Consider the following 16,449-nt stretch of genomic DNA (forward strand, 5'->3'; position numbering starts at 1 on the left):
GGGGGGTCGCATCGGGGGTATGCGTCCCCCAAAAAAGGTACATGGTTGAAGACTTCATCGGGTGTTATCCCTTTGAAGTGGTCTTCTGGTAGAAGGTATGTCACTTGAAGGCTTCATCGGGTGTTATCCCTTTGAAGTGGACTTCTAGTGGTCGGTATATCACTTGAGGGCTTCAACGGGTGTTATCCCCTTGAAGTGGACTTCTAGTGGGTGGAGCCATCTGCGGAGGTGAACGGTGCTTCCGAGCTGGTTTACGGCTGGAGGTAATTAGTGGTTTGCAGATGGCTAATTCGGTGTGTTCTTGAAAGGAACATCTGAAGGGGCTTCAAGGACTTCCTCTGCTCGGGTTAATGTTAACGTTTAATGGTTATTTATGATTCTGACCCATGTTGGGTCATGTGAATTATTAGGAGGAATTCTCTGGTGGATTCCTAACTAGTTATCCGAATGTTTCGGATTTAAATTGTTTTTATAAAACTGTGAAATTAATAAACGGCTGCTGTGGCCATTTCACATCCAACCTCGGTGTCATGTGTCGTTACTAAATGGGGGTGGGGGATAGTATGGTTTAAGGTTAACACACGACTCTACCTAGGCAGGTCAAGCATTCACTGTGCCCTGAGCGGCTCGACGCAGGCAGGCGGGATGTAGCGACATCATCGCGCCTGTCTGCGCTGAGTCACTCATAGCACAGACCGGAGGAGGCGAAGGATCCTGCACCCGGCGTGGGAACGGGGATAGCTAAGTAATTATGCTATTTTTTTTATTATGCACATATGGGGGCATTATACTGTATGGGGGGGCTGATATTGTGTGGGGGGCATTATACTGCATGGGGGCAGATATGGCATGGGGGCTGATAAGATGGGGGGCATTATACTGAATGGGGGCTGATATGGGGGAATTATACTGTATGGGGGCTGATATGGGGAGCATTATACCGTATGGGGCTTTTATGGGGGGGCATTATACGTTATGGGGCATTATACTGTGTGGGGGCAGCGATGGGAGCATTATACTGTGTGGGGGCATTATACTATGGGGGCTGTTGGGCAAAGCGTCTGGGCATAGGCACGCACAGGGGTCTGATGATAATGATGATGGTGGTGTTGGGGAGTGGTAGGGGGGCCCAAGCTGAATTCTTGCACCCGGGCCCATGAGCCTTTAGCTACGCCCCTGCTCCCGACCTTCCAAAAGCTGTAACTTTTTTATTTTTCCATCAATATTTCCGTATGAGGGCTTGTTTTTTGTTGGACCAGTTGTAGATTTTCACAGTACTATTTATTGTACCATATAATGTAGTGGGAAAGAATAGGGAGTAGAATAGGAAAAAAACTGCGATTCCTCAATCTATTGGGCGGTTTTGTTTTTCGGCATTCACCATGCGGTAAAAACGGCATGTTAACTTTATTCTGCGGATCAATACGATTACAGTGATACCAAATTTATAGCGTTTTTTTATGTTTTACTACTTTTACAAGGAAAAAACTGATTGTTAAAAATAAAATTTTCTGAGAGCCATAACTTTTTCTTTTTCCGTTGATTTAGCGATATGAGGGCTTATTTTTTGCGGGGCGAGCTGTAGTTTCTATTTGTATAATTTTGGGGTACATGATTTTAATTTAGTTATTTTTTATGGCGTTTACTAATTTGCGGACTAAATGATATATTGTGATAGTTCAGACTTTTAAGGACGCATCAATACCAGTTATGTTAATTTTTTATTTTTTAAAATTGTGATTGAGGGAAAATGGGAAACTGTTTTTTTTTTTTAGCATTTAATTTAAAAAAAAATATTTTTTATTAAAAAAACAAACTTTATTATATTTTTTACTTTGTTTACTTGTCGTCCTAGGGGATTTGAACGAGCAATCGCTGGATTGCTTGCATGATAAACGGCAATACTATTGGATTGCAGTATATGGTGATACTGACAGACTGTATTTCAGAATCGTGAAACTTCATAGGAGTACAAAGATGGCGGACCTGGGGGGCTTTATCTGGCCCCCAGGCTGCCATGCCAACCAACGGCACCCCACGATCGTGCAGTGGGAGGGCCCATAGGAACGTTATAGTGGGTCGCCCCCTGTTTTTAGTCATTTAAATGCTGCGGTTGCTATTGACCGCGGTATTTAACGGGTTAAACGAGCAGGATCCGGAAGTTTCAGCTGTAACACAGCCGACACGCTCATTTTATGGAGCAGGCTCAGCCCGCGAGCCCGCTCCATACTCCCCCACCCAATGTGCGCCGTATATATATGGCAGATGTCAGGAAGGGGTTAAGTTAACATTATATATGCTTATTCTAAACGCAAACCTGTGTTTTAAGTTGCTAATAGAGAATTTACTATTTACAATCTGCACAAGGCAAAATGGCTTCAGAGTTACAGGGGCAAATTTACTAATTATAAGGGCCTGTTCACATCAGCGTTGGGTTCCGTTGCAGCTCTCCTTCAGCTGAACCCATGAACGGAAAGGCAAGCTGAAACCATAGCTTCCTTTTGCATTTCTATTTATTTCAATGGTAATGCTTCTGTTGCAAATGGTCTCTGCTCTGTAAGTCGACTAAGCTATTGTTCCAATAAAAACGGAAACTCTACGGAACGAAGACAAATGGAAACCATTTGAAACTGAACCATTACCATTGAAATCAATGGTGTTGCAAACGGAAGCTTTGGTTTTCGTTTTTTGGCTTCTGTTCATGGGGTCCTCCGACAGAAAGATGCAACGGAAACCATGAACGGAAACCAACGCTGATGTGCAGCCTTAACTATTATGATGATCACGCAAACGCTAAAGCTCAGCATTTCTTTCATCTGCAGTTTGTTGTTATCGCCTTGTTCTGTCATAATTGGCTTTGCGGCGTTTAGAACCAGCTTGTTCTTCTGCCGTTAACTGCCTTTTTGAACATGTCATTGATTATAGAAGTAAAGTAAGGCCTTATTCACACGGACGTGTCCGTTTTGGGCCCGCAAAAGGTCCGTGTGTCATCAGCATATGGTGCGTGGCTGCATGATTTTCGCACAGCCGGCATCATTATGACACTCTGTTTTTATGTTTACAAACAGAAAAGCACGAGGTGCTTTTCTGTTTTCATTCATTGTTTTTACTACTATTGCGCGAATCACGCGCGGTACCCAGAAGTGCTTCCGTGTGCCGAGCGTGATTTGCACGCACCCATTGACTACAATGGGTGCGTGCTGCGCGAAACACGGGCAAGTATAGGACATGTTGTGAGTTTTACGTAGTGCACATACGCTGCGTAAAAATCACTGAAAGTCTGAACGACCCTATTCACTAACATAGGTCCATGCGACCACGGATCACGGATGTATAACACGTGTGAATAAGGCCTAATGTTGTCTGCAGTGCATTTACCACACACACACAAACACACACACACCATGCATAGGCTAACTGAATAGGAATAATGGTGTATGTATTGTTATTATTGAACAGATGATTCACTGTGTATGTACTCGTATTACATTGCTGTCTGTTTACAGATGGTTGTCCTGCCCATAGCAACCAATCAGAGCTCAGTTTTCCTTTAATTAAACTGCTGTGGTAAAATGAAATCTATTTTTCTATTGCGCTTTTATATTCTTAAAGGACTTTTCCAAAGACTGCATTATAGCAGCTAATATATTGGAAAGTAACAGTATGTCCATTGCTCTGTTACTTTGGTCAGGTTTATGTTTTTACAGAGAATTCGGCCCTGTTCACACAGAGTTTTTTTGCAGGCAGAAAAAGCTGATTTTGACATGCCTGCATGTCGTTTGCCGCATCTCTCGCTGCGTATTTTACCCGCGGCGTTCAATGGCCGCGGCCGAAAACCACAGTGAAAAAATGCTTTCTCTGCATCTCATTGAGGTCAGAGACGTAAACGCCTGAAGACAGCGCATGTCGCTTTTTTTTCCCGTGAGCGGTTTTTAAGGATCTTCCGACGTGATTTCCGTGTCAAAAACGTGCCAAAAAACGTACAGTGTTGTTTACCTTGCTTGGTGATCCTAAGTGAAGCAGATTCTACCATCATGATGTATACCTGTGCTTTAAAATCCCATTGTTTCTTTAATGGACCACCTTTCTTTTCTTTTTTTCTTTCTATCACCAGGGCCATGTCCTTTTTAAGCCTTTGTTAGATCAGCAACGTTCATGTGCTGACTGTGATACCACTTTACTGGATGGAGATTTTATTGTGACCTATGACGTTAACAGAGAATCCCCTGGAAATATACAGGTGAGGTGTAAGATATGAACGTACTTCCAATTCTGTTTGCAAATAAATTAATACAAATATATGAATATACTCACTGTGCCGATTTCACATTATTTTAGGCAATTTATAGACTTCTGCATTGATTTTCCACTGATTCCTTTTACTAGTTCACACTAGGTCCTGCTTGCACCAGGCAGCGTAAGCTAATAAAATGATGCAATTGCTTCTATTGTACTAATATTGTACCCTGTGTACCTCCAAACCAGAGGTTCACTTTAAACTGGTCCCAATATCAGTGCAACCCTACGTACAGTACGTGCAATGGCTATGCTTCTCATTTTTTTTATGTATGCTTTATGTGTGATTATTCATGTCTTTTAGATTGTCAATGGATACTTTGTGCACTTCTTTGCACCCAAATTGGATGGTGTACCCAAAAATGTAATTTATGTAATAGACCGAAGCAGCTCAATGCATGGTCAAAAAATTGAGCAGGTAAGTTACAAGATATGACTAGCTTGTGTAGATATTTATACTAATTATAACATACTGATTATAACTTTTAACAACATATAGACAAGACAAGCCCTTCTGCAAATCTTGGACGACACAGCAGAGCATGACTATTTTAACTTCATATTGTTTGACTCCTGGATTGAAGTATGGAGGGATACATTAGTGAAAGCAACTCCAAAGAATTTGTCTGCAGCCCGGAAATATGTTGGATCTATTTTGCCGCATGGTGGTAAGTTACCTATTTTGCGCTATGAGCACAAAAAATCATATACAATGATGGCATCTTAAAAATGTGTTAAGAATTAACATTAAAGCAGCAACATTGATAAAATGAGGGGGATGAAAAAGTGGTGTCCCAATGCTGGTGAGAATCTTTACAATCCATTAGTATATGCTTTAGACGTTTTTGATGCTTGGTCGTAGGATGAAAAGACTGAGACTTATGTAAAAACTTGCAATCAGAGAACATATTTTTATGGCATTAGGTTCTGGAAGTCTGGAAAGCAAAGCAAAAAGCTAATGCATAAACAATGAAACAACTAGCATTACAACGTGAAGACCATAGCTTAAAGGGGCTCTGTCACCACATTATAAGTGGCCTATCTTGTACATGATGTGATCGGCGCTGTAATGTAGATTACAGCAGTGTTTTTTATTTAGAAAAACGATCCCGGCTGGAGGTAATGTATATTCATTGTCAGGACACTGCAGTAACATTATAGTGTGTTTATGTGGCTGCACATAGCCATATAGCTATATCGCTATGTGCTGTGTAAATTAATGGAGAGAAGTGTATGACGCTGATTGGTCACTGATTGGTCAGCGTCATACACTTCTCTCCACAACGCCCACTTGGCCATATAGTAAAACATGCCCAGTTGTCTATTAAGAAACTCATTAGCATAAAGCTAAAATAGGTCATAACTCTGTCAAAAATGATAGTTTTTGTAAATAAAAAACACTGCTGTAATCTACATTACAGCGCCGATCACATCATGTACAATATAGACCACTTATAATGTGGTGACAGAGCCCCTTTAATAATCAAAGATATAAGAGAAATATGAGGAGCAATAAGGAAGAAAATAGATGTTGGATGTAATAGACGGGGTCCCCAGTTTAGGACACCTCTCTATGAGCCAGAGCAGTGAGGTGTTAACAGCGAGCAGCATGGAGAAACAAGACACTAAGGATGAGGAGGGAAGAAACGTATGGGGTTACTTTTTATCAGCACTTTGGGGACTGAGATAGATGTTTGATGGGGGGGGTCATTATTTCTTGTCTACTATATTCTTGTTTTAACAAGGCAGTATTGGTGAATACTTGAGAAAAACGCTATTATACACTGATTACAGCAGAGGCAAAACCTAAATGTCCTGGGCCCCAATGTAAAATTGTAACCGAACCCCTTAACTTGCAATATGGCATTTATAATACTAGTGTGTCTGATGTGACAGAGGGTACTTTGGACCCATAAGTCACCAGGGTCTTGTTGCAATCACTACCTCTGCACCCACTATAGCTATGCCCCTGATTAGCAGAATTGAGGCAGTACAGCATAAGGAACAGAAGGGTATGAATTAAGGAATACTAGACATTAAACTCATGCAACATAATAAATGAATAACTACAAGCATCTAATTTTGTTCCAGCAACAAACATTAATGATCCTCTCCTGAAGGCAGTGGAGCTACTGAACAAAGCACATAACCTAAAAGAGGTTCCAGAGAGAAGTGTGTCTTTAATCGTATTGTTGACAGATGGCGAAGCTAACAGAGGTACTGTAGATGTATTTTATTGCTAAAGTGCTAAAAGCATTCATAAATACTCAACCACGTCTCCACTGAAATCCAAAGGAGTAAGGGTCCTTTTGCATGGTCCGATATTGGCCGTGTTAGTGAGTGCCGATCAACAAGACAGCTCGTTGATCGAGGCTCGTTTGCTCCTTTCACAAGGAGCAATGCTTGATAATGTTTGAGGACGAGCGATCGTTACTACGATCGTTTGTTCCCATGCATTTCCATCATATCGGAAACACATCTTCCTGTTTACACAGGGAAATGTGCTGCCAACAACAATAATAGTTATTGCTGCCTAAACGATACGATCAGCTGATGAACGATCGGCTGATCATTGCTCTGTTTACACAGGTCAATGATCGGGAATGACCGTTCATATGTACGCTCGTTTGCCCAATGATTGGCCCGTGTAAAAGTGCCTTAACCCCTTGCGTACCTTCTCCGCAATAGTACGTCGCAGGCCCCTCATTGTAGCGGACCTTCGCCGTACTATTGCGGAGAAGGAATAAACTGTCACTATGTGAAATCACATAGTGATATAACAGCGGCGGCAGCTGTCATTGACAGCTAACCGTCTCTGTTACCGGCCTGGGGACCAATTAGCAGTCCCCAATGCCGGCGATTGCTGTGATTGCTCAGTCTCTGAAGACGTCGTCTACAGGAGAGAGCTCCTGTCACTTTCTCTGATCTCCTCATTTCTGTGAGATCCATGAGGAGATCAGAGAAAGCTGTGTAAAAAAAACAAACCACTATTTTTATTAACCCCTTCCCGAAAATGGGCGCATAGTAACGCCCTGAGGATGAAGCGGGCACAGGAGCTGTGCTCGCTCCATCTTCATCGGGCGTCGGCTGTAATATACAGCCGACATCCCACTCCAACAACAGCGATCACTGTCCTCTCTGATCGCTGTAGTTTAACCCCTTAAATGCAGCTGTCAATAGCGACGGCGGCATTTAAAGAGGCTCTGTCACCAGATTCTCAAATCCCTATCTCCTATTGCATGTGATCGGCGCTGCAATGTAGAGAACAGTAACTTTTTTTTTTTTTTGAAAAACGTTCATTTTTGGCCAAGTTATGAGCTATTTTATATATATGCACATGAGCAACTGGGCGTGTTTTTTTTCGTATGTCCAACTGGGCGTGTATTGTGTTTTTAACTGGGCGTGTTTACTTGTTTTACTAACTGGGCGTTGTGAATAGAAGTGTATGATGCTGACCAATCAGTGACCAATCAGCATCATGCACTCCTCTCCGTTCATTTACACAGCACATAGTGTTCTTACTAGAACGATGTGCAGCCACATACACAAGTGTCCTGATAATGAATACAAATGACCTCCAGCCTGGACGTCATGTGTATTCAGAATCCTGACACTTCTGAATCTTTTCCCACATTTTAAACTGAAACACCAGTAAAACACTAAACAAAACTACTACCAAGCAAAATCTGCGCTCCAAAAGCCAAATGGCGCTCCTTCTGGGCCTGGCAGTGTGCCCAAACAGCAGTTTATGACCACATATGGGGTATTACTGTACTCTGGAGAACTGCTTAAGAATTTATGGGGCGTGTGTCTCCAGTGGTACAAGCTGGGCACAACACATTGGGCACTGAAATAGCATATATGTGGAAAATGGCAATTTTCAATCTGCAACATCTACTGTGTACTAATTTCTGCAAAACCTTTGGGGGTTAAAATGCTCACTACACTTCTAGATGAATTCCTTGAGGGGTGTAGTTTCCTAAATGGGGTCACTTCTCGGGAGTTTTCACTGTACTGGTACCTCAGCGCAATGCAACATGGCGTCAAAAACAAATTTTGTAAAATCTCCACTCCAAAAACGAAATTGCACTGTTTCCGTTTAGACCCTTGCCATATGTCCAAATAGCCGTTTACAACCACATATGGGGTATTTTCCTACTCAGGAGAAATTGTGTAACACATTTTGGGGTGTCCTTTCTCCTGTATTCCTTGTGGAAATGAAAAATTATGAGCTAAATCTACAGGTTATTGGAAAAAAATATTTTTTTCATTTTCATGGACCAATTCTAATAAAATCTATAAAACACCTGAGGGCTCAAAATGCTCACTACACCTCTAATTTAATTCTTTCAAGGGTATAGTCTCCAAATTGGGATCACACCTGGGGAATTTCTACTGTACTGGTACTTCAGGGACTCTGCAAATGTGACATGGCCCCCAGAAACCAATTCAGCAAAATGAGCTGCAAAATCCAAATGGTGCTCCGTCCCTTCTGAGAACTGCCGTGGGTCCAAACAGCAGTTTATTACCACATATGGAGTATTGCCGTAATCAGGAGAAATTGCTTTACAAATGTTGAGGTGCTTTTTCTCCTTTATTCCTTATAAAAATTAGAAAAGTCTCTTTTCATCTTCACAGACTAATTCCAATAAATTCAGCAAAAAAACCTGTGGAGTGAAAATGCTAACTATACCACTAGAAAAATTCCTTGAGGGGTATAGTTTCCAAAATGAGGTCACTTTTGGGGGGATTCCACTGTTTAGGTCCCTCCAGGGCGTTGCAAACGTGACACGGCACCGAAAACCATTCCAGTAAAATCAGAGCTCTAAAATCCAAATGGCGCTCCTTCCCATCTGAGCCCTGCTGTGGGTCCAAACAGCAGTTTATTACCACATATGGGGTATTTCCGTAATCGGGAGAAATTGCTTTACAAATGTTGGGGTGCTTTCTCTCCTTTATTTCTTGCAAAAATTAGAAATTTTTACGTTTTTCCAGAAAAAAAGTTGATTTTCATTTTCACAGACTAACTCCAATAAATATAGCAAAATACCTGTGGGGTCAAAATACTAACTATACCCCTAGATAAATTCCCTGAGGGGTGTAGTTTAAAAAATGGGGGTCACTTTTGGGGGTTTCCACTGTTTTGGCACCACAAGACCTCTTCAAACCTGACATGGTGCCTAAAATATATTCTGAAAAAAGGAGGCCCCAAAATCCACGAGGTGCTCCTTTGCTTCTGAGGCCTGTGTTTCAGTCCATTAGCACACTAGGGCCACATGTGGGATATTTCTAAAAACTGCAGAACCTGGGCAATAAAAATTGAGATGCGTTTCTCAGGTAAAACCTTCTGTGGTACAGAAAAAAATGTATTACATATGAATTTTGTAAAAAAAAAATGAAATTTGAACATTTCAGCTCTACTTTCCTTAAATTCCTGTAAAACGCCTAAAGGGTTGAAACACTTTCTGAATGCTTTTTTGGATACTTTGAGGGGTGCAGTTTTCAAAATGGGGTGTTTTATGGGGGTTTCTAATATATAGGGCACTCAAAACCACTTCAGAACTGAACCCATCCCTGAAAAAAACTGCTTTTTGACATTTTCTTAAAAATATGAGAAATTGCTGCTAAAGTTCTAAGCCTTGTGAGGTCATAGAAAAATAAAAGGATGTTCAAAAAACGATGCAAACATAATATAGACATATGGGAAATGTTAATTAGTAACTATTTTGTGTGGTATTACTATCTGTTTTACAAGCAAATACATTTAAAATTGGAAAAATCATAATTTCTTCAAATTTTCTCTACATGTTCGTGTTTTCACAAATAAGCAATGAATTTATCGACCAAATTTTTTCACTAACATAAAGACCATATGTCACGAGAAAACAATCTCAGAATCAATTGGATAGGTAAAAGCATTCCAGAGTTATTACCACATAAAGTGACACATGTCAGATTTGAAAAAATGGGTCTGGTCCTCAAGGCCAAAATGTGCTGGGTACTCAAGGGGTTAAAGAAGCACTCAACGTTTTACTTTTATTGCCTCCTCCATTTGTACGTTGGTGTTTTAGTGTGTTGCTGTGTGCAGAAATAATTACCAATCCCTGCATCATGTCATTTTCGGGCCCAGCGCTGCCCATGTGATCTTTACTCTGACCTGTCTGGAATCACTGTGCTTTTCAGAAAACCGTAACTCAGGCTCTCAATGCATTCCTAGGTGAGCGGTGTCCCGCTTAGTTTCTAATTGTCTCTGCTCGGCTTTCCTCGGAATGCCGAGCAAGCGGTGTACGGACTCATAAACTTTTTATTGAGCCTGTACACTGCTCACTCGACTTCCCGAGGAAAGCCGTGAAGAACCAATCAAATGCTTAATATATTTTTGTAGAATTTGGGAAAACAGTTACTCTGTAATCCACAGCAGGTGTTTGGTAAGTGTGAAGCTTCCCAAATCTACTGTATGTACTTTAGCTTAAATCTGTCCCGTTCCTCCAATAAGGTGAATCAAACCCAAGGAGAATCCAGGAGAATGCAAAGAATGCCATTCAAGGCAAATACACCCTGTACAGTCTTGGTTTTGGCTATGGAGTTGATTATACTTTTCTGGAGAAGTTAGCATTGGAAAATTCAGGAGTTGCTCGTCGCATATATGAGGACTCGGATGCGGTCTTACAAATCCAGGTTAGAACTTGTCCCTATGCAAAATGTGGTTGTTAATAAAAGAATAGTCTTTTTTAATAATTGGAATGTTTTTTTTCATTATGGTGACATCATTTGCCGCTGTGTTTTTGACTCTGTCATTTTCAGTAAACATTAATATAGTAGAATTACATTTGGGATACTAGTTTTCTACCAGATTTTCTGTGCTATCTCACTGTTTCTGCATCCAATAAAAATGCAACTACAGATTCTGAGAGTGAAATGATGCTTCTGCTGCTATTAACATTTTTTTCTCCATAAGCTTCCATAGTGAAATATCAGTATTAGGCCTCATTTACACGAGCGTGTGCGTTTTGCGCGTGCAAAAAACGCAGCGTTTTGCGTGCGCAAAAGGCACTTGACAGCTCCGTGTGTCATCCGTGTATGATGCGCGGCTGCGTGATTTTCGCGCAGCCGCCATCATAGAGATAAGGCTAGTCGACGTCAGTCACTGTCCATGGTGCTGAAAGAGCTAACTGATCGGCAGTAACTCTTTCAGCACCCTCGACAGTGAATTCCGATCACCATATCGAGTAACCTGTTTAAAAAAAAAGAGGTTCGTACTTACCGAGAACTTCCCGGCCGTTGCCTTGGTGACGCGTCCTTGGTGACGCGTCCTTGGTGACGCGCCTCTCTTGACATCTGGCGCCACCTCCCTGGATGACGCGGCAGTCCATGTGACCGCTGCAGCCTGTGCTTGGCTTGTGATTGGCTGCAGCTGTCACTTGGACTGAATTGTCATCCCGGGAGGTCAGACTGGAGGAAGAAGCCGGGAGTTATCGGTAAGTCAGAACTTTTTTTTTTTTTACACGTTAACGTATATTGGAATCGGAAGTCACTGTCCAGGGTGCTGAACCAGTTTAAACTCTTTCAGCACCCTGCACAGTGACTGTCTCCTGCCGGGTTCGGTCAAAACGAGTTCGGCCGAACCCGGTAAAGTTCGGTTCGCTCATGTCTAAGACACTCCGTTCGGATGTTTGTAAACAGAAAAGCACGTGGTGCTTTTCTGTTTACATTCAGTTTGACAGCTCTTGCGCGAATCACGCAGTTCGCACGAAAGTGCTTCCGTGCGACCTTCGTGGTTTTCACGCACCCATTGACTTCAATGGGTGCGTGATGCGCGAAAAACGCACGATTATAGAACATGTCGTGAGTTTTACGCAACGCACTCGCGCTGCGCAAAATTCACGCATCGTCTGCACTGCCCCATAGAGTAATATAGGTGCGTACGACACGCGTGAAAAGCACGCGCGTATATTACGCTCGTGTAAATGAGGCCTTAGTCTTATTTACAATAAGACATTGTACTGGTCGATCTCCATCCATTCTGAGGAAAGTGCATTATTATTTATTGATAGAATTGAATAAGAAATACGTAAGGTAAATAGTGACTTTATCAGTGGATATGTGGGAAATTTCAGAAATCTGGTTAGTGACTCAAAAGCTGAGTTTGGACAGGACAGTTTACTGTAAAAGATGTATCTTCCCTTGTCAATGGGAATTAACAATGAGTAATTATCAATAAGTTGATCTTTAAGGCTGTGTTCACACCTGCGTTAGGTTTTTCCGTAGTTATGATCCCACATAGAAGCAGAACAACGGAAAAAAAAACCTGTAACTGCTGGATCCGTTGCATGGCGGAAACCAATGGCGCCCGATGGATCCCATTGACTTTAATGGGTTTCATTGCGTTTCCGCCAGGGTGACTGTCGTTTTATCAAGAAAGACTGGTATTTTCCAGTATTTTGGACGTAGATGTGAACACTCAGTGTTTTCAGGCGTATTTTGGGGCATTTACGCCTCGAAAAACACCTGAAGAAACGGAAGCTGAACGCCTACAAACATCTGCCGATTGAAATCAATGGGAAAAACAGCTTTTACGCCGCTGTTTAAAAAAAAACGGAGCATAAAAAGACGCTCTGTGAGGGTATGCCCACACATCTTAACAAATTACGTCTGAAATTACGGAGCTTTTTTCAGGCGAAAACAGCTCCTGAATTTCAGACGTTTTTGCAAGTACTCACGTTTTTCGCGGCGTCCATTACGGACGTAATTGGAGTTGTTTTTCAATGGAGTCAATGAAAAATGTCCAAAGAAGTGACATGCACCTCTTTGACGCAGGCGTCTTTTTACGCGTCGTCTTTGGACAGCGACGTGTAAAATTACACCTCGTCTGAATAGAACATCGTAAAACCCATTGCAAGCAATTGGCAGATGTTTGCAGGCGTAATGAAGCCGTCTTTTCAGGCGTAATTCGAGGCGTAAAACTCCCGAATTACATCTGAAAATAGGCCGTGTGAACATACCCTAAAAAGAAGTAGCATGTCACTTCTTGAGGCATTTTTTGGAGCTGATTTTCCATTGAACACTATGAAAAACGCCTCAAAAAACGCCTTAAAAGAAGCCTCAAAAGAAGCTCCAAATTAAAAGAAACTTCATTTTCAGCTTCAAAAACGCCTGAAAATCAGCAGCTGTTTTCTCTGAAAACAGCTCCATATTTTCAGACGTTTTTTGTTAAGCGTGTGAACATACCCTTATTGTGACTTGTTATCATTTGGAGCCCGTTGAGGTTTATTTTTAGGAGTTGGAAAATCCATTTTAAAAAGTGCAACAAGACTGAGAGAAACAGATTAATAATTAGCTGTGAATGTGAATTAGAACTAGAAATGTGAATGTGTTGTTATTGATTCTTTGTCCCAACCAGTGATATATACACAGTGATTATATACGTTTTGCCAAGTGTATGCCGCAGACATGTGAAACTACTCATTACATGATTTATCACAGTTGAGGCAAAGGTATACTGGCCAAATGTATGCCAAAAGGACACTTGTTTTGTAAACATCTGTCTAGCCTATGTCCAAGGTAGAGATATATGTTGGGAGAATTTCTTGGCATATATGCTGAATGTAGAGGAAAAACCTGATATGAACTTCTTCTTATTAGAGATTCGAGCAGTTGTCATCATTAGCAGATGAAAAAGTTGAATCAGTGAATTTGCATGGGGAATCTCCTGAAAGACTGATCAAAACCGGTTGCAGCAGAATTCCACAGCAATTCCGCCAAGTCTGGCCGTGCCCTTAGTATTTGTATTTTTTTTTTTAATTATTTGACAAGTAAGGAGACAGATGATAGATAGATAGATAGATAGATAGATAGATAGATAGATAGATAGATAGATAGATAGATAGATAGATAGATAGATAGATAGATAGATAGATAGATAGATAGATAGATAGATAGATAGATAGATATTAGATAGATAGATAGATAGATAGATAGATAGATAGATAGATAGATAGATAGATAGATAGATAGATAGATAATAGATAGATAGATAGATAGATAGATAGATAGATAGATAGATAGATAGATAGATAGATAGATAGATAGATAGATAGATAGATAGATATGAGATAGATAGATAGATATTAGATAGATAGATAGATAGATAGATAGATAGATAGATAGATAGATAGATAGATAGATAGATAGATAGATAGATAGATAGATAGATAGATAGATAGATAGATAGAATCTAGGTTGAGCAGTTGAAGTTTATGCCACTTATTTATGTTTTTCAGGGATTTTACCATGAAATAGCAAATCCAACCTTAGTGGACATTGATATAAAATACCCTGAGAATGTCACCTCCAATGTCACTCAGAATAACTTCAAGCACTACTTTGATGGAAGTGAAATTGTGGTCGCTGGACGTATAACAGATAACAAGCTAAATTCATTTACTGCAGATGTGAAAGCAGAAGGGGTGAGTTACCTGAAATCCTAATAGTTCTGATTCTTTGAATAACAACTAATAGCAAGTTCTAAAAATTCTAATAACAAATTCAACCTAAAAAATGTCCCTATATTACTAAGGCCTCTTTCAGACGAGCTTATTTCACAACAGTACCCTATCCGTTTTTTGCGGACTGTAATACGGAGCTAATGTTAATGAATGATGCTATTCACATGGGTATGTAAAATAAGTGCATATTTTAAGAACGCAGCATGCACTACTTTCATCCGTGTTGCGGATATAAACACTATTGAAGTCTATGAAGAGTGATTAAAATATGGATGCATCTGTATTTGGTCCGTATATTATTCGTATGACATCCCTTTGTCAAAGGGGATGTCTTATGTCATTCAATTATCTCCCTATAAGGCAGCCCATCAATAATACGGATCCGTAATACTGATGAAATACTGATGACATACTGATGACATACTGATGCAATTTCATCCGTAATAAGTCCTCTAAAAGAGGCCTAAAGCAAAGCTGCTGTCAAAGTTTGGTAATTAAGTCCTTAATCCGTTATGGGCCGACATCACAGATTCCGCAGAAAATACCGGAAACAATAGCGCAGCATGCTGTTGTTCCCGCTAAAACCACAGACACCCCGATGGATAGCCGACTGAACCTATTAAAGTTAATGGGTACCGTCGGCCACCATTGGTGGTGTCCATGGTGCAATGGAACACAGATGTGAACTAGGCCGTAGCTGTTTTATATTTTATTAGCGTGACGACAGGAAATGCAGCCATATTAGTTGTTAGTTTCGAATTAGTGTAGAAACAATCAGCTGTCATTTTCTCACCGCAATATCTCTGTGAGGCTTCCTTCAAACACACATTTTGTGGCAAAAAAAACACGTCTAAAAAAGCTCTTTTTAAAATTATTTTATTAAATAGTAAATGCGGTTTTTTAGGGTGTTTTTTGGGCGTTTTTTCAAATAGTCTGTTTTACTACCTACGTTTTTTTTAAAAGTTGCATTTTTCACTTTGCAAATCATTTGAATCCTCTTTGCAACACATAACTTATTCTTTAAAAAAAAATACACATTGACACAAGCATTTTTTGGAAAAGGAAGAAAAGTCAATGAAGGTCTATGGGTGAAAGTGCTACTAACTACAGGAAAAAAATGCAAAACCAACCCCTTACTACGATTTGCAAAAAAAAGCAATTAACCCAAAAAACTCAAGACAATAGACAAAAAAAGTCACCGAAAATATGCAATGTTTGAAGTGCATTCAATATTTCAGTCCCCAAAATCATACCCCCTTTTTAATCCAGATGGTATTTTATTTATGGTAGAAGTGGCAACCCGGACCTGAGACACATTTCCCATAGAAGTCTTGTTGAAATCACCCCACATAAGTATGTCCACTGGCGTAGCTATAGGGGTCGCAGCGGTCGCAATTGCGACCGGGCCCCGAAGCCAGGGGGGCCCACGGCCCCCTGCACCACATCAATAAAAAGTTACTATAGTAACTCGGGCCGCGGGCCCCTGTTACTATAGTAACAGACTTTACTTACCTTCCTGGTTCCGGATCGCAGCGGAGGTCCTGACGTCAAGCGCTGTGCGCAGCGCATGACGTCACAGCGCTATGCCGCCGCGCACAGCATCGAGACTACAGAACTCCCGCCGCGGCCGAAGAGGAAGGTAAGGTTA

General features: G+C 40.9%; 1 protein-coding gene across 1 annotated transcript in view; it reads left to right on the forward strand.

The window, feature by feature from the left end:
- The window catches only part of LOC142658084 (inter-alpha-trypsin inhibitor heavy chain H3-like), a 58,894-nt gene that overhangs the window by 12,975 nt on the left and 29,470 nt on the right, over positions 1-16,449 (forward strand). The window contains 6 exon segments of the mRNA XM_075833804.1: positions 4,115-4,240; positions 4,601-4,714; positions 4,796-4,964; positions 6,388-6,513; positions 10,793-10,974; positions 14,577-14,762. Of these exon segments, the coding sequence (XP_075689919.1) occupies positions 4,115-4,240; positions 4,601-4,714; positions 4,796-4,964; positions 6,388-6,513; positions 10,793-10,974; positions 14,577-14,762 (903 nt within the window).

This window comes from Rhinoderma darwinii, chromosome 7 (genome assembly GCF_050947455.1).
Source record: "Rhinoderma darwinii isolate aRhiDar2 chromosome 7, aRhiDar2.hap1, whole genome shotgun sequence".
NCBI lineage: Eukaryota > Metazoa > Chordata > Amphibia > Anura > Rhinodermatidae > Rhinoderma > Rhinoderma darwinii.